At 37.1% G+C, this 24478-nt stretch overlaps 1 protein-coding gene across 3 annotated transcripts in view; it reads left to right on the top strand.

The window, feature by feature from the left end:
• LOC137298084 (beta-1,3-galactosyltransferase 1-like) overlaps positions 1-24478 on the top strand; it is an 83272-nt gene that overhangs the window by 42083 nt on the left and 16711 nt on the right. For 2 of the 3 annotated variants that reach the window (XM_067830152.1, XM_067830155.1), the window contains exon 2: positions 4949-5028. In XM_067830152.1, coding sequence (XP_067686253.1) covers positions 4949-5028 — 80 coding nt within the window. Of the gene's footprint in view, positions 1-4948; positions 5029-18193; positions 18489-24478 lie in introns of those variants that run through there. The other variant, XM_067830156.1, reaches the window with a different exon arrangement.

The following is a 24478-nucleotide window of genomic DNA, read 5'->3' as shown; positions in this document are numbered from 1 at the left end:
ATGGTCAAATTGACCTCTAGTGCAAATGGCAGAGTGTGATCAACATTTTAAATCATTAAAATATGTTAATGATGAATACTTTATTTATGAAAATGAAGAGAAACATGACACATCTGCAACAAAGTACAAAAACTATTTGGTCGAACAAGGGATCACACTGTGTAGAATCACAAGCTTGACACTGAGAAGTATGAACATGGCTTTGAAGCTAAATATATGGCGTTCATGCGTTACTTACTGATATCAAATTTTCAAGTTTAGCCTCATAGTAACAAAAGACATTCTTGACCTGTTTGTCTCCCCTCACTGCCACCTTTGATGATCTTCATGCTGTTCTGGGATGCCATGACTGCTGTTTTGGGATGCTACAACTGCTGTTTGTATGCAAGGCAACCATTCTCAGGTGCTTTTGTAGCCAATATGCGGGTTTTCTTTCCCTTTCAAATGATTAGTTTTCCATTACAGAGCATTTGTTTTGGTTTTAGAGGATATTGTTGCAGTTTTACAAAGGTTTTTTTTCCTATTTTGGTGATTTTTGTTCTGTTTTTGTTAACATGAGTTCAGTTTGGATGATCTGTTCACTGTCTGTATGGTAGGCCTGATTGATACATCCCAGTGAACTACATCGTCAGGCTCACTGACTTCATTGACACACGAGGTCCGGGGTTAGAATAGGCCTTCAGCAACCCATGCTTGTCATAAAAGGTGACCAACGGGATCGGGTGGTCAGGCTCATTGGCTTGGTTGACACGTGTCATTGGTTCCCAGTTGCGCAGATTGATGCTCATGTTGTTGATCACTGGAATGCTGAGTGCAGCGTAAAACTAAACTCACTCACACACATTGACACACGTCATCATATTCCCATTGCATAGATCAATGCTCATGCTGTTGATGACTGGATTGCCTGGTCCAGATTGGATTATATACAGAGTATTGCTGAGTGTTACATTTGTACAACTTTCAAGCCATGGAGAAACTGGACCTTATAGATTTCACGAATTGAAACACAGTTTCTTGCATTTTAAATGCAATCCCTTCTGTTACAAAATCCGGACTTTCTGGTCCTTTCTGAATTATATATCTGTCCCATTATCACAATTTCATTGTCTGTTTTTGGATCATCATAGCCTTGACAGGCGGAGGACATGTCATTATAAGTATTCTCAGGGTAATGACAGGTACTTGCTACATCTTCATCACTGCTTGAATTCATCATGACATACATATCTAGTCCCTTCTGGACAGAAGGTGTCCTGTCACTGTCAAATACATTTGCATGCATACTATACATGTGTTGTTAGTAAAGTAACAATATGCATGTGTGTGCCTTGAAGTAATCAGGAAACAAATGATCACTCATGGTCGAAGCCAAACCAACAGCAGCCTGAAACATGAATAATTTATCATTAAAAAGTTGTGGTAGTTCAAAATGCAAGACATGCTGGGCGGTGTGAAATTTCAGTGTGTTTGATGGGAAGGCCCATTCACAAGCATAAAAACAAAACAATCCTACACACACAATTTAGGTAGCTGTTTTAGCTTAAATTTACAGAATAAGCAGGGATGTTTAGACCATATAAAGCTGGCTATGGTTCAAATAAGCTAGACCACTCAGACCTCATGTTTAACTGTTGAACTGTTTGGACACACCAGTGAATAGCTAATCAGGAATTATGTTGAAATCTTCAAAAACAATACGAAAAGAGTATCATTTTACGTTGTTTAATCTATTAAGCACATGATCATAATGGGACCGGGTAACCGGGTCTTAACTCATTACCGACCCGTCCTAGGTATCCGGGTTACCTAACCACTTATTGTAATTCACTTTGCTACCCAAGATTTTATCTGAGTTAGGTAACCTGACTGCTTCTACTATAGATGTCACTCAGCTCCAGTGACGATATATAGGCAGTATTTTTGCTTTGTGCTTTAAATCATTGTAACATGCATGTAAAGTCCTTTTCAACATTGTCACTGCACACATGTCCTCATTTCAATTGTTGTAGGCACTTGTCCGAACTGCCTAATTTATTACCCCAATATTTCCAAACGTCAAAAACTATCTCGCAAAGACATATAAGTGTTTTCTTGTATACCAGTATGTCAGTAATACAATGCAGCCTTAATGGGGTGTACCTGTGTAGGCAACAACTATCTCGCAAAGACATAAGTGTTTTCTTGTATACCAGTATGTCGGTAATACAATGCAGCCTTAATGGGGTGTACCTGTGTAGGCAACAACCCCTTCATTGTTGATGCAGCTAGATGACAAGCTGCCATCTTGGAAATCGCGTCTGAAACACTGCCTGTTTATGCCATTGCTTGTCACAAGTACAGCATATCACGTAACTATATAATCATACACATGACTTGCACTTCACGTCAAGCACATCTGGATGTGGTGATGACCATATGGAGACTCCAATTAGACAGAACCTTTTGCCCTAGGACACTGATGCAGAAAGGGACATATGTTAGTTGTATTGCTTTCCTCTTAACTAGTTATAGTCTGACAATCAAGTGTTGACTTCTTACTGCAGTATGTTATTCTGTTTCCTTCAGTGTTAAAGGAAATATTACCTCTGTGCTGTGATTTGTGGTACAACATGCAAAATAGCATCTTTTGAATGCATTACAAAAGGATTTATTGTTTCCCTATGTATTATTATAGATACAGACACATATATTTGTATTTGCATCATCATGACAGAATAGCAAAGCAATCACATTTAAGTTAAGCAGCTTCCATAGATTTGTTTAGGGAAGTGTGATGTGTTTGTGTGTAGGAACATGCATCTGTAGAAGACGGATGATCTCATTTGCTTCCATTTCAGACTTAGGAAAAAATAAAGTGGAAAAAAAATCATCTTGTTTCTTAATCATTTCCCAATATAATCATGACAAAAGCATCACCTTGAATCTAGCCATGTATTTACTATCCTTTCTACAACTGTGATTTTTTTCAGTTCTTGACGTAAAAGATCTTTTGTAGATTAGAACATCATGACAAATACAGTTTTGTTTTCATTAGTTACGAGGCACACAGATGGCTGTTCCAGAAATGTTGTTTAGTGTTTCATCCATGTATCTTGGGTTCTACAAGCAAACAGCCAGGGCAGAGGTTGGTGTTGAGGTAGTCGTGAACAAGTGCAGGTTGGGCACAGGTGCAGGGAACACATTCTTGTAATGTAAGGTGTAGCACCAGAGACAGCAGATCAGGGACGGAAAAGGTTACAACAATTCCATTTATCACACAGAGTGTTTGTGGAGCAGGGAACTTGCAGTGAGGCCAACTATGATGTATTGTTGCCATATGGAACCATTGTCTGATGTGTTGGGAGTATCACTGTATATACCACCAAAGGCCAAGGAATAATGATGTGCCAGAGTATTGTTTGGTCTTTTGGGAGTATGACTGTGTATTGTGTGTATTGTATATTTGCGGACTCCATCTTGAATAGAAGATCAGTGTATTATCTGTTTTGCAGGTAATATGACTGTATATATGACCATGCTTGACCTTTGTATGGTCTGTTTAATGTAAAGCTTATGGAGATAGTGTGTTTGACAATTATTGGTCAGTTTGGAATAACACTGTGTGATAACGATGTGTTTTGCACACTGCCTGATCCTAGTGGTGTTGCGATTAATTAGAGCAAGTTGCATCCTGCTATAGATGCAATAGCAACCTCAATAGGAAAATCTAAAAAGTGAAGCTAACAATGTTTTTTGATGATTGATCAGTTGTAATGACCTTATCTTCAATTATGAGATATTAACCAATTTCCAACTAACTGGATCAGCTGGTCTGACTTGCTGTATTGGTTGACACATGTTATTCTAACCCAATTGTGTGGATTGCACTCACACTGTTGATCACTGGATTGTCTGGTTATTTACACACTGACGCCATATACCTGGGACGTTGCTGAGAGCGGCATAAAACTAAACTCATTCACTAATTCGCAAAAGTAATTTTAATTTTATCTGTCTAATGACCTATGGCACCCTCTAAAAAATTGCATTGCTGTCCGCGAAGTATAATTACAGACCTTCTGGCATGTTTAGGATCCAACCTATAGTGTAATTAATAAATATTTTCTCAAATGTTCAAACGTAGTATTAAAGGTACTTCAAACCAACTGCAACCAAGTCTACCAACAAAGGTTTAGTTATAGTGAAAGAAATGTCATACTTAATCTGTGTATTAAGTTTTGAAGATAATAAAGCAAAACTTAAAAAACTTGAAGGGAAGGAAAACATCTTGAAGGGAGCTTATCTAGTTCATCCATGCACAGACAGACCCATTGATTTGTTATACATAGTCTATTCACAAAGTATGAAAGAGATTGTGTTCAGCTTCTCCAGCTCAGGTCACCTTCTACCAGATACTTACGTAATCATATGACAGTTTATATAAAGTGAAAACATGAGAGTAGATAAAGTACAAACACTAGCTTATCATATTATCTTGCTACACTATTCTTCAGTGCCCAAGCCACATAATGAAGGATTGCACGGTGATTGCGTACATGGGGAATAATTCTTGAATGGACAACCACTCTAAAACAGACTATTCATATTGAACGTGGTTTTCCTCCACTCGAAAATAGACGATATTGACAGTCATGTTCCAGTATTAAGTTGAATTTTGGCAACTCAACTGTCAGTAGTTCACTTAGTCTGTCATACAGACCCTGAAGTATATCCGAGAAAGCCCATGCAAGTCTAGAAATTGTGGTAAGTCTAGATTTCCATAGCTTCAGGAAATGAAGAAAGTCTCAGGGCTCCATTTCATTATGTTATATTTTTTCACTATGAATGGTTTTTTTCAGTAAAATATGTTCATTTCAGAGACTAGTTGTTAGTCTATAGTTCACTCAGACTGTTCACAAGAAGTAAGAGATTCATTATGTATTATAATATTGATATTCTGTTTCAGACTTTGCTCCAAAATATACCGGTAAATGGAACTATGAGCAAGAGTAGTATGTCCAGTTCATTGGAGTATCTTTTCATGAGGTAGGTCTCTGCTATTTATGTTTTAGACATGATCAGTATATTTTAGATTAGCACACCCTTAAGTTCATGGAGAGGCATTTTGTTGAGGTAGATTTCAAGTGGATCTGAGTCATTGTCTGTTGTCCATCTTCAAATTTGGAAAACATATTCTGAGAGAACATGGTGTGCCTTACAGTACATAGTATGCTGCCAGTTTTCCAGTTTTCAGGTTTTTTATTTTCAGATCCTTTGATCAACAGGTCAAGTTGATTATTCAGTGATTTGAATTCTAACATATTTTATGTTCTTTAGTGAGGGATATCATGTTTTTCAATTAAATATTGCTAATTGAACTATTTTCACTTTGAGAGGAAAATGTTATAGATGGCTGCCAAATTCAGTCCAAAATACATTTCCATTCAACTTTTCATGAATTGAAAGAAACTTCTATTATCACATCTGACTGTTTAGGTCAGATATGCATAACTATTGGACAGAATAACTTCTTTGAGTAGCATGTAGAAGCTGACTCTGCCAACGAAAACCAACCAAAAACCCTTCATAAGTAATTTTCAAAAGGGGAGTTGAAACCCCTTGAACCCACCCTCTGGATCTGACAGTGAGATATCTGGTAACCACCATGTTTGAGATCAAATTCTATGCCTGTAATTGGTTACACTATGGTGATGACCTAAGGTCACATTAGACCGACTAATTTCCTTAATGTAATTTAAGTAAGTCATGCTTCAGAGAAACTCACTTACATTTGTGTTAAAAGTTTATGGATTTAGCATGGTGATATATGTTGTGTAGTTTTCGTCATAATTTTTCCCTGTACAATCAGGAAGTGTGACACCATTTGGGTGAAAGGTTACACCAATTATGAACAGTAAACAGGTCCAACATCAACAATGACTGTTGTGTTTGTGTCAGTGTTTTTGAATAGGTGGTTGTTGGCATGGGTACTACAGATATGTACACCAGATGTGTTTCTGAAGACAGAAACCTACCCTAGGATGAGTCCATTCTGCTTTGTGCTGTTTTCTTGATCATCATACAGCTGCATTTGATTGTATTATACAATGGCACTAAATTCCCCAAAATTTCAGCCAGACCGCAGGGCTGGTTAGATGTAAAACTTGCCAACCCTGACCAAAGCATACCTGCCCACAAAATATTATGCTAATTTACTTAGTATAATTAAGTCAAAACTTGTAAAAAATATTTAAAAAACTAATGCCAGTGCAGGAAATGCATTTACTGTTTATTTCGGATTTGTGTCTGAATTAATATTGATTTATTACCCTGAAATATGATGAATATATTCATATACATGCCTACTGTTGGACAGGTGAATCTGGCAGTCTGTGTCGAAAATAACCCACCTGGGTGGTCAGGCTAATGGGTATTTCAAATGGTGTACAAATGTACTTGAGTATTATCTTTTGAGACACTGTAACAGTGATAATTAACTCTCAGTGTAAAACTTCAAGAAACAGCTGAATTTGTACTACACAGCATCCTTGATGAATCCCCAGAAGAGAAGAAGACAGACACCTGTGATCCCAAATCCACAAATTCAAATTAAAATTCCATCAGCCTCTCCGATACAGACACACTCTTCATCAAGTGCCATAACACCTGGACTGGCCATGCTTTCTCGTTCCAGATCAGCAACAAACAGTGCTCATTTTCGCTTCTCTGGCAACAAACTGGTTCCAGTTCAGTGCTAACCAGTTCCAGATCACTTGAAGTTGATCCTGTTTTCACTATCTGGGATGTATCCTGCAGTGTTGTGGGAGATGGGATACTCTGGTATTTGGCCAAATTTTCTGTTACTTAATCCATGGAGGCAATCTCCAGGAACAACGGCTACAACAGAGTAGAGCCACTTGTGAAAGAACCCAGCGCCCCAGTTCACTAACCCATCACAGTACATTAAAGCATAGGCATTCCAGTAGTCATACTAGTGTGTACACTAACATTTTGTCTCTGAAATTATATATATTTTACAAAAAAAATAAATGTTCATAAAAAAAAATCATAAAATTAAAAGAAAAGGTGACCAGAGACCTCTTTCTTTTTGCCTGAAACTAGAAATCAAGACTTGCCACATATTCCAGACATACATGAATTATCTTATATATACAATGAATTTGTTTTATTCTCTGTGTGACAGACTAAACAGTGTCATGCCTCTGTGGAACAGACCCCGATGGGTAAATTCATTGGAAGATTTATCCTTCAGAAAACTATTTTTACAAATAGTTCCTGGAACCAACAATATATGTAAAAGAAATACTCAGTATTTTCCAACCCAAAACATTTGTCAATTAGATTATGTTTGATATTTGTACCATAGTGCTTAAATCTGTCATGCTGTTTACATGGTTATTTTGAAGCATTCAACAAAGTAGGAATGGTAAACTTGTTGTGAAGAGTCAAATTTGTTTCCCATGTTCTGACAAGTCATAAATGTATTGTCCAGAATGTGGTGATGCTGGTATTTTGCTAGAGGTGGTATTATGTGCATGTGTTATGAGGATATAAGTATCGTCAAAGGGTTTGTCGGCACAGGTACTGGAGGTATGTTCCACACATCTATTGAACCCATGCCGATACTACCTTTCAGCATCACTACCAGAAGATTGGAGGGATAGACTGTTGTACAGACCCTGAGGCAAATATATCCCAAGAACGCCTACGTTTGGAGGGTCAACTGTGTAAGGTGTTGCCATTGGCTGTTCAGAGTTTGGTCCCTTACACAAGCCTGAAAAAGGTGATTATAGGGTTCATCTCAGATTTACCCAGTGTCTATCATTACCTTTGCCTTTGTTCATGGCTTTCTTTAAACAACCAAGTCCTACATCAAGCTGGGCTTAGCTCATCCTGTCCCTTGGTACAGTATGGTTGAAAACTTTTTAAATCAACTGTAAACAAAGATACTTTAATCATTTACTTTTGCTTACAGGCATGGATACTACATATGTATCCCAGGTATGTGAATAAAGTCAAAATAAGGAAATGTACCAGGAATATGAGTTCATATTTTGTGTCCAAAAAACGAAACCATATATCATTGTTTCAAACGTACCTAGGGTACCTTCCTGTAGTACCTGTGCCCACGATGGCCCCTTCAGCCTAACTGTTGTTCTTATGTTGTTCCGTGATATCGCTGGAATATTGCCCAAACTGGCGTAAAACCCTACTCGCTCACTCAGTTACTTTTGTTCTACTCACTTGAATGTGGTGCACTGAAGTGCATTGAACTACTACCTCGTAGAAGCACTGCCATGACAACAGACATTTTTATCTATTGTTTTACCAAATATATCAACATCAGTCCGGGTTTGGTTGATAGAATCAGGTGTTCAAGATTGGCAGTGGCACTTTTATTGTTTAATCAGGAGAACATCTCAGCATCAGAACCAGTTGATAACTGCAGAGATTCCATGGTGTAAGCTGACTCATGAGGTCATCCCAAGGGCCACATCAGCATGCCTCGCTGCCAGGACAAAAACAAACATCGACAGGAATAGAAAATCATCATTTACTACAAAAACATTTTCCACAGGTCAGAATATCAAGTAGATGTGTATCTCTTCACAGACTGCAAGATAGCAAGGAATTGGGTTCTGTTGTGTGGAAAGCACAGATGTCGGGGGAGGGTCTTGTACGTCTGGCTGAGTGTAATGTGGCTGTGTTGTACTATAGCGGGAATACAGCATGATGGTGTATTGCTGGAGGAATATTAACAGTATTGTAGTTCAAGGGGAATACAAGTTGATGTATTGCTGGTGGAATACAACAGAGTTGTACTGCAGGGGAATACAACATGATGGTGTTGTACTGCAAGGGAATACAACATGATGGCATTATATTGTATTGCTGGGGGAATACCACAGCGTTTTACTGCAGGGGTTTATAACATGATGGTGTTGTACAGCAGGGGAGTACAACATGGGGTTGTATTTCAGGAGGAATACGACATGATGCACTGAAGGGGGACTACAAAATGATAGTGTTGTACTGCAGGGGTATACTACATGATGTACTGCAGGGGGACTACAACATAATAATTTTTTACTGCAAGGGGATCACAGCAGTGTTGTACAGCAGGGGAATACAACATGATGGTGTTGTACTGAAGGGGAATACAGCTTGTTGTACTACAGAGGGAATACAACATGCTGGTTTTGTAGGGTGGAAAATGCAACTTGTTAGTGTTGTTCTGCAGAATACAACCTGATGGTGTTGTATTGAAGAGGGAATACCTCATGATGGTGTTGTACTGCAGGAATAGACAAACACATTGTTAAATATATGTGAATCCTAATACAAACAAATAACTAATTTTAAATTGAAAATGAGCCATAGTTTGCTCAGAGATATGGAATCAGAGGAAGTCTACACATCTAAGGCTATTTGTATGGCAGAGAATGTGGTAAAATGTGGTCAACGATAACCTAATGCTGCTCTTTAGTAGCATAAACAAAAATTTTACCAGCATTTCTTGTTGCTTCTATCAGTGCTTGGGCGTATGTTCGTGTTATTTCAGTTTATTTCAAGTATTTTCACAATCAATTATTATATAAACATGGTATTCACAATACATGAAAAGTAAACACTCACGTCGTACAGCAAACAATGATTGTGATAAAATCAGCACACCACCTCTACTCAGTTATCAGCTGTTACACAAAATACAAGAAATCAAGTGAAATAAAAAAAACAGGAACAAACATTTCTGCTTACTTCAACTTGTTAATTTCCACATTATATGCCACAGTACAAGGGGTTAGCAAACCATTTAGAGCTTAAAATACTCTTGATATGTTTGGTAGAATAGGCCTTCAGCAACCCATTCTTGCCATAAAAGGCGACTATGCTTGTTGTAAGAGGTGACTTACAGGATCAGGTGGTCAGGCTCGCTGACTTGGTAGACACGTCACTGGTTCCCAGTTATGTAGATCGATGCTCATGACTCAATTGTTTACAATCGCCATGTAGCTGGAGAATGGTTTATATCTTTCACATAAACTTAATATTGATATGCACAAAGGTTGAAGAGTATGTGAATGGTTGGTCAGGTCAAAAGAGGCTCTGAGGAGAAGACTGCAAACTAACGCTTAGTCCCTGAATATGTATTTTGTTGATACTAACAAATAAACCCATTTAAATTGAAAAGGAGCCTCAGTTATTTGAGATATTCACGTTCTTCACTTAGGGCATTGCATGGAGGGCAAGGCATTAGAAAAAATCATGTGGTTCAGAAACCGTGAAACAGGCAAGGTGGACTGCTTTTGAGACATGGTTCTAGTAGATGCAAAGGATAGGGTCATTTTGCTCTGTTGCACTGACCAATTTGAAGACCTATTCAAAAGTAGTGATTTGACTCTTTAGAACCTCCATCCTCCACGACTTGGATCAATAAAGAGTTCAATGTAGAATTGCATTAAGTATGTAGAGGCTAGTGTAGACTGACGCTTAGACTCTGAATAATATATATGCTTGTGATAGTAACAAACAGATCCATTTAAATTGAAAAGGATCCCCAGTGAGTTGAGTCTTTGAAAATCAGGCCTTGATTCATTTAGGACTTTAGCATTGCAGGTAGGGCAAGGCCGTAGGGAAAATAATGTAGTTCAGACAGACAGACAGACAGACAGACTAGGGCCAGTCAGTTCCCAGGTGAAGCATTCGTGGGGCTGAAACAGTGTACACAGTATTTTGCTTTTTGTTCTGTAGACTGAAATTCACTTTGAAAATAGGATATATTCAGTTTTTGTGTGGAAATATCATCTTACCTTTTATACATTACTTTTGCTGGTCATATCAAATATTCCATGTAATTCAATTCTAGATGACATCTTCATGTAGCTACCATTTCTAACTTTTCTGTGCTGCAAAATTGTCAACAACACGTGCAGATTCGATTGTGTGAATGTTAAGACACTTACATTTGAGTCCCAATTGCCTGGAAGGTTCCTTTTCGGAACCATAACCAAACTTACACAAAACCAATTATCCTGTTGAATTTCTTTGTCAATGAACCGAACCGAGAGCTGTGAACCTTGATATATTTACCGAATTGTGGCATAGTGTACCGATGCACTGTTATTGAGTCAGCTTTTATTGGATTTGTCCTCAAGCATTAGACGAGGTATATATCTGTCTGAGACAATCCGCAAACAGCAGGATGAAGCTTGTGTTCAGGTACAACTAGCAGGCAGTTGTATGTTTATCTCTGCTTTTACTGCTCATCCTGTCAACAAGTCATTGAGAAAACATGCTGGTGCAGTCGCTCTTAATGGCAGGTGTAGGAATCAGGTGCCATAAACTCCTCTCTAATGGCAAAGAAATCCTTGTTGGCAGTTGTGATTACTTTCAGTCTGTAGAGGGCTCTGGTGAAATATGAAAACCTTTATGCCTTCTGTCAACAAGGAAAATTATCACTGACAGGTCGAAATATCTCTCCAAAGTGCTAATTCTAAGAGACCACTTATTCCCTGATTCTGGCTCGAGTTTCACAGGCTTGTAGTTGTAGTACCTGTCTCCAGGTGCTTCGTTAAGATTGTACCAGGGGACGAGGCACAGAAACCAAATTCAATTGCTGTTTAAGGTTATTTTAAAAATTATTAGTTACAAAAAAAAAGTTATTATTTCAACAGGTATTCAGTGGTGACGTACTTACTACCAGATTTACAAATGCTTGAAGAACCCAGAAATTCAGGTACTTTATCCTTAAATGATCCTAAAATCATTATAGGTTTGAACAGGTCTGAATTGCCAGTGATTTGCTCTAAAGGCCCTAATATTCAACAAAGCCTGTCAAGTAATGATTTTTACAGGAAAATAATACATGATAAAAATTGCTTTGCAATGACACTGGGTGTTAATTAATCTCCAAAGCAGAGCAAAACTTTCCCTGTAGAGCAATATAACTTTGTGTTATCTCACTATGGTCAATCCTACATTTGACCAGCCTAGTGTGTACTGAAATATTTCTGGGCCGTTACTTTCGAAACATTTGAAAACCTACGAATTCTTAACTTTGATTGTACCCGGTGTGTTAAGAATGGGCTTATGAAGTAAGTAGGGCTATGAACGTTTCGCAAATAGCTAGCCTGGGTTGTATGTATTCATACAGGTCCTTAAAATTGTTCGTTTCATTGAAAATCTTGTCATACGACCATAAATTTGATTGCTGATAACCTGTACAAGCTTAGACTAACAGCTAGTCTCTGAAAAAACATTCATATTGAAAAAAAAATACTACCATGAAATGGGGCCCTGAGACTTTCTTGTTAAGGAAATCTAGACTTGCCACATTTTCTAGACCTGTATGGGCTTTCTTGAATATATATACTTCAGGGTCTGTATGACAGACTACTACAAGTCCTGTATTCGAAAGTCATATACACATGAAGTTTTCTGTATTCCATCGTCAGTCGAAGAGTGATGTTGGAATACTTACAGCAGAGGGGTCATTCACAAGTGTAATAAGTGGACTGTAGCAAATCCTTTTGAGCCAAATGAGAATGTAAAAAACATGTTAGTTGTAGACCCCTGTAAACAACATTATCTTTGATGGGTGTGTCCCTCAGCACTGATGGTGAAGGAACAGAGAAGGTTGTCCATGTCACTGTGTTGAGGGATGACCTGTCAAACTGTCAATCAAACTGTTAACTAGCCAATCACTCATTCTGATGTCTTACACAGGAAAGTGTAAACAGACTTTATTCATCTCTGTGGTGAACTACAACTAGTTTTGTCTAAAATATGGAATAACTTATCTTCATTATGTCTCAATTTCATTGGTTATAGACTGATGTATAAATTGTGGTATTATATGATATTCAATCAATCAATCTCAATATTTAATTCTTAAAGGCCACAGGCCTGTATTACATTTATTAATCATGTGCAGAGAATAGAAGATTTTCTCTGAGAATTTAAACTTGAATATATATGGACAATCTTTCTAAATGTGTTTTACTAGAATTATTCATCAATTATATAAACTTATAAGTTTCTTGATATGCATACCGATGTTTCTTTGTATATCTATTTTTGAACGATAAGTAACGATGACTGTAACCTTCAACAGCCTCAGAGACAGATTTGGTTATTTGGGGCAGTAATGAACTGTCTGTTTGTATATGCTTCAAACATGCTTCTGAGGAAACAGAATATATATGACTGGTTTGTTATGAGGTACAGATAAGATATTTATTGCATGGCTTTGAATGAAAAACAGTTACAGTGTTCTATAAATTACAAATATAAAGACCATAGATACAAAGATGTAGAAACACAAAGATACATTCCTCATATTATATATTGTGCACATTGTAACAGTTTCACAGGATAAACAATGTAGTATACTGCCATGGAAGCTATAGGAAGAGGGAGGAGACTGTAGTAACACGCAGAATTTATTAGAAACTGTAAATATCATGACAGTGTATCATATATAAGTGATTTCGTGGCTTGGTGTTTATTTAATGTTATCTTTATGTTAGCTTTAATTAATGTATTGATGTTTTTAAATTTAAAATTTGTATTAGGTTAACTTTGTTGTTCTTCTTAAAAAACAATATCTCCAGGTTTTGTTGATCATTGTTTATTGTTTATCTGGTTATCATTTTCTCTCTTCAAAATCAAAGGACTGCCACCTGGGGAGTCGAAAGTCATGAGTTCACTCCCCAGCCATATCATTCCAAATGACGTTAATATATATGGTACTTGTTGGTCCCTGCTGAGCATTAGTGGGTACAAGGACTGGTTGGCTTGGAGTCAGGATAATGTGTCTGAGTGGGGTATTCATGCTTAGCTGCAGCCTGGTATCTAAGTGAGCTAGCACAATAAAACCAGCTTAAGCCTGGACTAGTACAAACAGCCACACATGCATGTTGTGAATATATGAGTGAAAAACAACTCAATCGTTGAAAATAGATTCAACCTTTGATACATTCCCCATAATGCCCTCAGAGATAACTTAGGTCCATCAGTATGCTGCAAAATCTTCAAGGCAATTGTCGAACCTGTTATTCTGCAAAACAGTGAAGTCTGGGAAATTGACGTTGCTCTGCTGAGACATGTAGATACTTTTTCTTCTGAAAAACTACAAACAAAATTCTGCATATGTACTCTGGGAGTTTCTCTGCAAACGCGCAACTGGGCATGCAGAGCAGAGTTTGGTTTGTGCCCTCTACTATTTAGAGTAATTAAATCCATTGTTCAAATCAAAAGACATATTTTACAGTCCCCAGATACCATTTTGAAACACACTTTTAATGAATCAATAAAAACTGCGCAAGACAAAATTGGATGGTGCTATAAACTAAGATGCCTCTTACATAAGTTTAACATCAAGGAAATTAATCTAACTTCTTCGCCTGTTCTGAAGGACTGTTCCACTCTTCTGTTCAAGATAAACCAAATTCACTAAATTCAAGGAATATACTTAGAACTTACAGAAAATTTAAATCAGAAATTAAATTTGAACCATGCATTGAACACTGCAAGATAAAAAACGTGTCCGCTTCACAAAGTTAAGACAGTGATCATAGGCTACAAATTGAACTAGGTAGGAGAACAAGACCACCAACACCTCTGGAAGACAGTCTCTGTAGTCAATGCTCAGTCCTTGAAGATGAAGAGCACCATTTCATGTATTGTTCTAGATATTCAGAAGCAAGGTACTACTTATTAAAGTCCCTTTCATCTGAAAATAATAAATTTCAAAGTCTTACTACAACCAAAAAATTTAGCATTATGTTTAAAAATAATCAGCCAAATAGTATGGAAATAATCTGTTCCCGTATGTATAACTTCAAACAAATATAGAAGACTTCTTGATTGTCCTAGGCCATTATTATACATATTATATAATATGTCTTGTTACTGTGGTTCATTATATACCTTGCTTATGTAGGATCTAGCGTCTAATTGTTATGTTAAGGATCGTCTATGTGTATTTCTATATCTTTTATGTTTATATCTGTAGTTTATAGTATATTACCACTGTTACATAATGGAATGCTGTGCAATAAATATCTTATCTTATCATATCTATTTTCTACATGCCTAGGGCACATATTACCGTAAATACAGTTATTGTCCTGATTCAAGTTCATGTAGGTATGATCTGTTTTTATAGGTCACCACAACTGAGAGTCAGTTGAGCTAATGTCCCTATGGTATATATCAACTTGTCCACAGCATTAACGCAGTCAATCAGATGCAGTCCAGTCTCAGAGAATGAAACCAAAGGTTGAATAATGTTCAGTCCTGGGGAACAAATAATTTTCAACTCTACTCAAATAAAAACTACTCAATTTAACTGAAAGAGTTTCTGTGAGCTGGAAGGAAAATCAAGATTTGTTTTATTTTGAGTTTTGCTCAGCAGTATTGACTGAGCACAACTGAAAACTATGTGGTTCACAGACTGGTACAGAATAACTTTGAATATGAGCAGCAGTTTTGGACATTTAAGTAATCAGTAAGAATTTGGTCACTCTGGTCAGCGCACATTCCATGTTCATTGACCCATAACAACTTGACAATTTTCCCTAAGGCCAGACCAGTTGTATTTCTGTTTTATTTATTTTTTCTCCCCTCAAAACCTTAAGGCAGCCGGGAAGAAAAATAAAGATAAAATTCCCAACCAAAGAAATATTCCTTCTAAATACTCAAAGTATTTTACTTTTGGCAATTTATGAAGTGAAAAAAATACAACCTAAAAAGTATTTTGTTGTGAGTTAACATTTTAGCCAATGAAAAGATTAGGATTTTATTTTCTTATTCTTGAAATTCCGTAAAACAAGAAATAAAATTGGTCTGGCCTAAAGTGTTTATCAAACATGGGTAAAGTTTTCAGTTCTGGCCCAGCCTTTTTAGCACCCTGTCCTTTATATTTGACTTCTTTTTTTAATATGATAATTAATAATAATAACACTTGGTGATTTCAGGTTTCTGTTTCAAGTTAAGTAAAATACTGCTCCTTGAACATTTAAGAATCATATGCATTAATAACTTGACATAAGACTTCTCTCAGTGCACCTCTATATTTATGTCACCCTGACCCTGTGGGTTGTGAAGAAATATGAAGCACTGCTTTAACTACAATTCCAGACCTTATGTCAGTAAAAGTCTTTGAAGTGATGCACAAAAAGGCAAGAATTTATAGATGTCAATTTCTTTATTTTGGGGAACACGACGTCCTTAAATTCTCCTCTTTTGTGTCTCTCCTTTCACACAGATTGCACTTCTCATACATTAACATAGACATACTGTAGTTGTACCTCTGTTATCAATGTGGTGTGGACAACACCCAGTACACACTGGCACTTTGATCAAATATTTTTCATTCATTTCAGTACATTGAATTCATCAATGAATTCTTTTAGCCACATCTATTGAAATAAACCATCAATATGTTTAGGTCAAGGCTGATGAAAAGGTTACCTGGTTTCCGAAGTGTTAGCTGTTATACTGGAGAGGAGTATATGAGTGACTGGTTGTTGGACAGCTTCCACAGCCATACCTGTGAGTTTGTCAAGATAGTGTGATAGATGTGACTAGGGTTATTAACAACAGAATGTGGTTGTTGTTTGTGTGGAGTGAGATAGTAGTTTGAGTTACAGCAGTCACTACAAAGTCATGGTATGCAGGTAGAGCTGTGATGGTGTCAGTTTTCGTGCATTGATGGCAAGTCTGTGCAAGACAAAGAATGCCCCCTGTCATTTGATGGCCTTGGGTTTCTTGTTTGAATGAGAGCAGTTGTCGAGGCCACGCCTGAATATTCAGACTGCTATTGATCTCAGCATTAGAGATGGGGTGATGTGCTTGTTCAGGGGTTGATAAATGAAGGTGGGGTGAGTGAGTGAGTATGGTTTAACTTCGCTTTTAGTAATATTCCAGCAATATCATGACAGGCGACATAAGAAAGGGGTTTCACACATTGTACCCATGCGAGGAATCAAACCTAGGTTTTCATAATGAGCTGATGTTTTAACCATTAGGTTACCCTAGTGTCCCAAAGGCGGTGAAGTCATCCTTGACGTTGCCATCAAGATAAGTGCATTCCATACATAAAAGTATGTGTGCATATTGCAGCTAGACGTAGGTAAGTCCAGGGCCAGTGTGCTACAGTGCAGTGCCACTAGTATACCAAGTAGTGTGTTTCACAGTCCCTGAATCACATTATGTTCCCTACTGCCTAGCCCTCCTTGCAATGTTAAGGCCTTAAATGAAGCAGATGTTTTATCCACTATATTCTGGATGGGTCAGGGATATATTATTTGATACTGTGATATATATGATATGGTCTTCTCTCCAACAGATGTTTTATACACTATATTCTGGATGGGTCAGGGATATATTGTATGATACTGTGGTCATTATATGTATTACAATGCTAAATTTGATCAGTGTCCCACCTACACTGTTTTTTTTCCATGTGTCAAGCTGTTACTATCGAACTACATGTGCCCTACTGTCATGAAAAAGTTAAATAAGGCTCATCATCGTTATCTCCTTGTCCTAGGATACTGTCAATACTGTCAGAGTATTTTATGTGCTCTGAAATAAAAAATGCAACAGCCTGGATACATTGATATTTTAAATGAACATAAGATTCAAACATGTATCAATACATCATTTATGATATCAGATAAAACATTTGTGAAGCTGCATGAATGCATTGTGACTCTGTGCACATTGTGCATTCTGCTCTGAGCTTGAGTGTGAGACTCCTGTAAGCTTGATTGTGACCCTCAAAGCTGGATTGTGATACTCTTAACTGGTTTGTGAAACTGGATTGTCATTCTCCGCAAGGCTGGATTGTGATGCTCTAAGCTTGATTGTGACTCTTGCCCTGTGGTAAGTGACTTTTAAACAAAAAACTGAACACTGTGCCTAGAAAATTAAATTTAATTGTCTTTATAACCCAAGCTTAATTATTTTGCATTAACAAAGTGCACATACTATTTGGCATTTTGATGAAAAAAATCAACAACAACAATTAAAGAGACAGACATTTCATGGTTAACATGTGAATGTTGTATCCTTTGAACTTTAATTCTGCATAAGTAGGAGTGAAGTATTTTTAATGTTTCTTGCAAGTATGTGTCATTATAACATAGGCTCAGCAAATCTCAAACCCTAGTTAACTCCCTTTGTTTATAGGCGACCACTGATAAAAGAGCAGGTCAAATTATGTACTTTCAGTGAGGACCTAGCCAGTGGGAGATATTTCTCAGGCTGTGCAAAGACAAGTTACAGTCATAATAGTCTGTAGCTGTTGCCTATAGAGAGAGCGTGATTCGTAGAAGTTGACTTGGGTTGTGCTGGAAAATGTAACGGAGTATTGAGGTTTCAGGGAGTGTATCCGGCACATGGGTGTGGTATCAGAGTAAATCATATGGATATAAGTACAACAGTGTTATGACTTGCCATCGGGTGTGGATCGTCAGGTAAGCTCTGTTGTTTGGGGTTGTGCTATGTTTGTATTTGTTAGCTGTTGATTGGTTCATCGCTAGGTATTTGTAGTTTTGTTGTACCAGATAAATATATATATATACCAGAATGTCCCTTGTTGATTGTTTTGACCAGAAAATGTCCTTTAATAGAGTTTAGACCAGTACCTCCTATACTGAGATTTTTTTACAAGCATTTGTCCCAGGAGTCATGGGGGTTAAGCATGGTTGATCTGTTTTATTGTTTCAACATTCTCAGATTCTTTTAGCTCGAGGGTTGTGGGTTAGCCTTGTGGTTAAAGCAGCCACTCTCACACCAAACACCTGGGTTCAATTCCCCCTGCTGTAATAATACTGGAATATTGCTGAAAGTGGTGTAAAATGTTACTCCTTCAACAAACACAGCATAGCAGTTTACCATCAAAATCTGATAAATGTAGTTACAGTCAAGTAGTACCTTCTTTTTGTACAGGTGCTGTGCTGCAAAATCAGTTATGTTTCAAGTAAGAACTTCAGGGTATTTTGTACAATAAATATCTTATAAGTATAGTTTTCTTAAGTGAATTTATGCCTATGCCTTTATACTAAAAGAAGCATTTTCTTAACTAACCTTGCTCCTAGGTTGTATAAAATGTTAAGCCCATGGTTGTATAGTAATTCTATCTTTTGAAGAGGCAAGTCCAGATACACTGACACTAAAAGGGACCTCCGACTGATATTTATTATTTTTAGAAATTATCATTTGCACTATAAATTTTCGCCTTAGAGACTTGTGCAAGTCTAGTTGTTAACCGTCATTGTGCCCATTGTTGTAGTACTTGTAACGTGATAACAAGGTCACCGATATGGACAACCACAGCCCGGTCACAGAGCTCAGTTTGCGATGTTGGAGAGACATGCCTTCCCTGCTCAAATCAAAATGATGTACATACTTCAGCAAAATATTTTATTGATTTAAAATGTTACAGCCAGATAGAGATTTATACTAAATAATAAATCTGTCAAAGATCTGATGTTTTATGTCAAACTATAAATGTTACTACTTAGTGAAAGGTGTTATCAGTAAACTGGAAAGTAGTAAAATTGTAAGTGCTATCAATCCTATTTCAATATGGAAATGTGGACAGTGTATATTGATTTTACCAAGTATCTGTGTGGAATTTTACTTAATATGTTTACCTGTATACTGTATATATCACCAGTTCACCTTAGATCTGTGCGGGCCAATGCAGTAAAATTATGCACTTTCCATTGATTACCTATTAAGAGGTTACATGTCCTTAACAAAGATTAGACATCCTCTATGAATTGAATCTGTTAGATGTTCTTTAATATATCAAAATAGAATTTTCCTTTTTCAGGTTGTTGAATATCCCCTTCTCTCTCTCTCTCTCTCCCTCTCTCTTTTTTCTCTCTCTCTCTCTCTCTCTCTCTCTCTCTCTCTCTCTCTCTCTCTCTCTCTCTCTCTCTCTCTCTCTCTCTCTCTCTCTCTCTCTCTCTCTCTCTCTCTCTCTCTCTCTCTCTCTCTCTCTCTCTCTCTCTCACCAACTCACCAACTCACCAACTCACCAACTCACCAACCCACCAACCCCACCACCACACACATTCACATGAAAATATATCCTTTGTGCAATTCAAACTCTATGATTTTTGTTTCATACATAACAGGACCAGTGCAGAAGAAGGGTGTTTTGGGATTAATTTGACATTTTGATGTGTGATGAAAATATTTGAATAGAGGGGGAAAATGGGAAAACATTTCGTAACACTTCACTGCCAAAAGCACTTACTTAAAACACTAAATAACTCCTTTACTTGTGTATCTCAGTAAAACTGTATTTTTCATATTTTTGTTATCACTATAATATTGTAAGAGGGAAAAACACTTTTGGAGGTCATTCATGATGGGCTTGTTGAAAAACAGTTTTGTTAGGAAAAAGCTATAAATCAAATGTATCATAAATTTGGACTGTCAGAAGCCAGTCCTCGTTGATGCATTATCTGCAAATGTTATGGTGAATATGGCAACACAAAGTTCACCAACACATCCCCATTAAGTTCACTAAGGGGCCAATCATTAGATTTTAATATGTAGAATGTTTATCTGAGGCAAAAACATTTAATCCTGGGCAGGGTCATTCAAAAGGTCATGATAATTCAGGTTTGTGAGATATGAAATGATTTTTGTGTATTTATAGTGACTATCACAATAGTGAAGTAGCTTTTAAAATGCTATAAACATATATTGTAGGTGGGTAAATACAGCCAATGAAAGCAGCCTTCTTTAGTGGTGTAGTGAGAAATATATTTATGTTTGTTCACCTCACTGACCAGGACCTGAGGAACGTAATAGAGCAAACCACTGATGCATATATCTGTGTAATGGTAAACACAATAATGTCCTGATACAAGGTACAATCATGTATATCTTAAGTGGGTAATGAGTCAATATAAAGGCAAAATACTTTATGGATGTCTGTTTTGTAGCGTGATAAAAATAATCTTATGATAAATGTAGCAATAAAGAGTTGCAAAAGTTAAGAGCTTGGGTGGTATTTGGGCATCCTGGGTCCGTGATGCTGATGGGATTTTTTGTGGTTGAAGCTTAGTTTTAACAGTTTAGGATCATTTGTCACAGAAATGCAGTTTGTTTGGTAAATATTGTCAAAAAATATATAAAAATCTAGCTTCAACTACAGAATAACATAATAACATTAAAAACAAAATATTGACACTGGCAGTTCAAATAAATTTCATCGTCTGTGAATCAGAGAATCAGTATGGAGCGTACTGTGAACCAGAGAATCAGTATCGCGTGTACTGTGAATCAGAGAGTCAGTATGGCGTGTACTGTGAATCAGTATGGAGTGTACTGTGAATCAGAGAGTCAGTATGGCGTGTACTGTGAATCAGTATGGAGTGTACTGTGAATCAGAGAGTCAGTATGGCGTGTACTGTGAATCAGTATGGAGTGTACTGTGAATCAGTATGGGGTGTACTGTGAATCAGAGAATCAGTATGGAGTGTAAAACAGCAGTGCTTGGAATCTAGTCACCTTTTTATGCACTTTACAGTGTGGGAACAAAAGCAGATAGGGGTATTCAAGTCAAAAGGGTATTTTTGCTTTTAAAATGTCACACTGACATTTTTGCTTTCAAATTGCCACACTAACATAGCTGCACAACAGGATATGTTGGCATGACAGTGCAATATTTGGTTGCAGTAGACTGTTGTTTTTTCTCTCCCTTTGTTACATTCGGATATAGGATATTCATAGAAGGCACCTATGCATGCACTGGTAGTTTTCCCTCGATCACTGGATGTCATTTGGCTTGTAATGCTTTAAAAGCCACCTCATTCAGAAGCCATGTCTGTCTTGCAGCCCTTTCCGTCACATTATTTTCCCTGCTGCCTACCTCTCCTTACAATGTTAAAGCTCTAAATGAAGAGAGCCCCCTACTCACTCATTCTCTTCTCTCTCTTTCTCTTTTCTCTCTCACTCTCCTGTTAAATATATGACAGGCAGATCTGTAAAACAAGAAATAAAAGAGAGAATTAATTCTGAAATACCTAAAGATGTGAGAGATAGGTTATCTGATCAGACTGATGCCATTTAGAAAGTGGTCAAATATAACATATGTTGTATTTGCCATTGCACTTCCTTAGTAAAGTACAAATTCTACTTCTTTTTGTACTTTACTAAGGAAGTGTGATCCCAAATAAAGCATATATAAAATAATGCTGTTCTCTGTCAACAAGTATTACAATGAATATGACAGGGTAACAAAATCTGTTGTTTTCGTGGTGTTCAACCCAAAGTTAATGCTTGGATGGTTTTTGATCAGCATGAATCATTGAGGATGTTTCGTTTGGGGAATCTTTTCTGATTTCCATTGTCAGTAGGTGCCCATGAAAAATCAGTTGGAATCTATTGAACAGACCCAGGAGAGGGTATGTATTTCATTGCTAATATTATGAGAAGATGATAAGTCAGGCCTTCACTTATAAGGATGCTAAGGGAAGCGTGCATATTGGTAGACCAAACCAGTATTCACCAACACCTCCCGTTGATGTGTAAAATCAGGAGACCGTGAAACTGGTGTTATTACTGACGATGCATCAGCTCCGCCATTATTGATTATGGAATATGTTCCTTTCCAGGCGCACAGTGTGGTATTGTGTGGACAATGCTAATTTATGGCTAATAAACTAACTAGCTGGCAGTAGTTGTGTCTGCAAGTGTTTGTATATAACAAAATAATGGTGTATTGTACAAAAACCTCCAAGGACGATTTCTAAGCATAGTGTCTGTAATATATAAAATGTGTGTGTATGTGTGTTTATATGTGCGTCTGTATGTGTATGTTGTATTTTCATATAACGTCCTCCAAAGCCATGTGCATGTAATGTACTTCACATCAAAAGTTCAGACGCATTAGTGTAAATATAGCCACTTACTTCACGCAACTGTCCTAAAGTGAATTCTGCAAACTATGCTATACTGTTTAAAGGTACCGTTTACACATGAACTGATGTACTGTTGTAATGATGTAATATTTGCCCAATTTTCATCCTAATCCTGCTGTATCTAGAACATAAAATTTCCACCTCACCCTCCCTTTGTTAATTTTGGCTATGACTGACATTTATGTAATACGTCTTATTCAACGTTTGATATGTGACCTGTAGCAAGACAGAAAACGACAACTAATACAGCCTCCTGCTGAGCTCCTGAAAGGAAATGTAGATCAAATTAATTTGCTTTATTGTCCTTTGAAATACCTAAAACATGAGCTGCTTGCATTAAAGTGGCTGAACTGAATTTGAAGAGAGATTAACAATAATCCATCTATAGTGAAAATGTTTTGCGTTATAGATATCTTTGATAGATAGTGAAATTAGTGGTGTGTTTAGTTTTACACCACTTGGTGCAATATTCCAGGAATATCAGTTAGGGACCCCTGAAATGGACTTCACACATTGAACTCTTGTGATGAATCTACGCTAGCATCCTCATGCTTTAGTTTTGATAGTTTAGGCCAAAATTGTGCTTTTTGACACTATACATGGTGGTGGAACAAACTGTATTTCTTACTGTTTTTTTTTTAAAAAATGAGTCCCACTTTCATAATGAGAATAGTTCCTGGTGTGTGTCCATCAAACCCAAGCTCATGGGTTTCAGAGTGGAAAACATGCAGGATTGCAACATGTGGAAGTTCTTCTACATCAAACTAGCATGCCATTATGTATCATATTCATAATATCTGATGTATGCATGTACATTAAGCTGGAATTGTTTCGATATTCCCTGAAGCAGCTGTGACGCATTTATTATCTCCAGTTCCAAAATTAGTTGACATTATTATCCAAATAATTCAAGAGGTGGTATAATTTGTTGACTGGCCATATTACAGTACTGTGTGTAAATGTGATATCCGTTTGGAATTGATCTTCAGTAGCCCATGCTTGTCGTTGGAGGTGACAAACAAGGCTGGGTGGTCAGGCTCACTGACACATGTCATTGTATCTTAAGTGTGTAGATCGATACTCATGATATCAGTCACAGGTTCATCTGGTTCAGAATCGATTATTTACAGACTGCTGTCATATAGTTGGAAGATTTCCTGAGTGTGGCATTCAACAACAAATAAACTGTAAATGTGATATCAACACTGAATATATTTTGAAGTTTCCTTTTTTTCTTCTGACCTGCTCACAACCTTATAATCTTAGCAGCATTCCACTTCAGTTTGCATGAACCTACTTATCTGTGCATGTACAGTGCAGCACAGCTGTTGTAACACCAGCTGAGATGAAATTAGTGACTTTATTAAACTTTTAAAATTGAATTTGCATTTTTGATAATTTGTTACTGTAAGCCCTTACCAGAAGGTATCAGAATCTGCAAAATTATGTTTTCATGTCATGTTAACTGTATGATGAAGAGGTCTCTGCTGTCGCCTATTTATATGATTGTCATCCATGTT

Source organism: Haliotis asinina, chromosome 10 (genome assembly GCF_037392515.1).
Source record: "Haliotis asinina isolate JCU_RB_2024 chromosome 10, JCU_Hal_asi_v2, whole genome shotgun sequence".
Classification (NCBI taxonomy): Eukaryota; Metazoa; Mollusca; class Gastropoda; order Lepetellida; family Haliotidae; genus Haliotis; species Haliotis asinina.
This window is presented reverse-complemented; position numbering and strand designations above follow the sequence as displayed.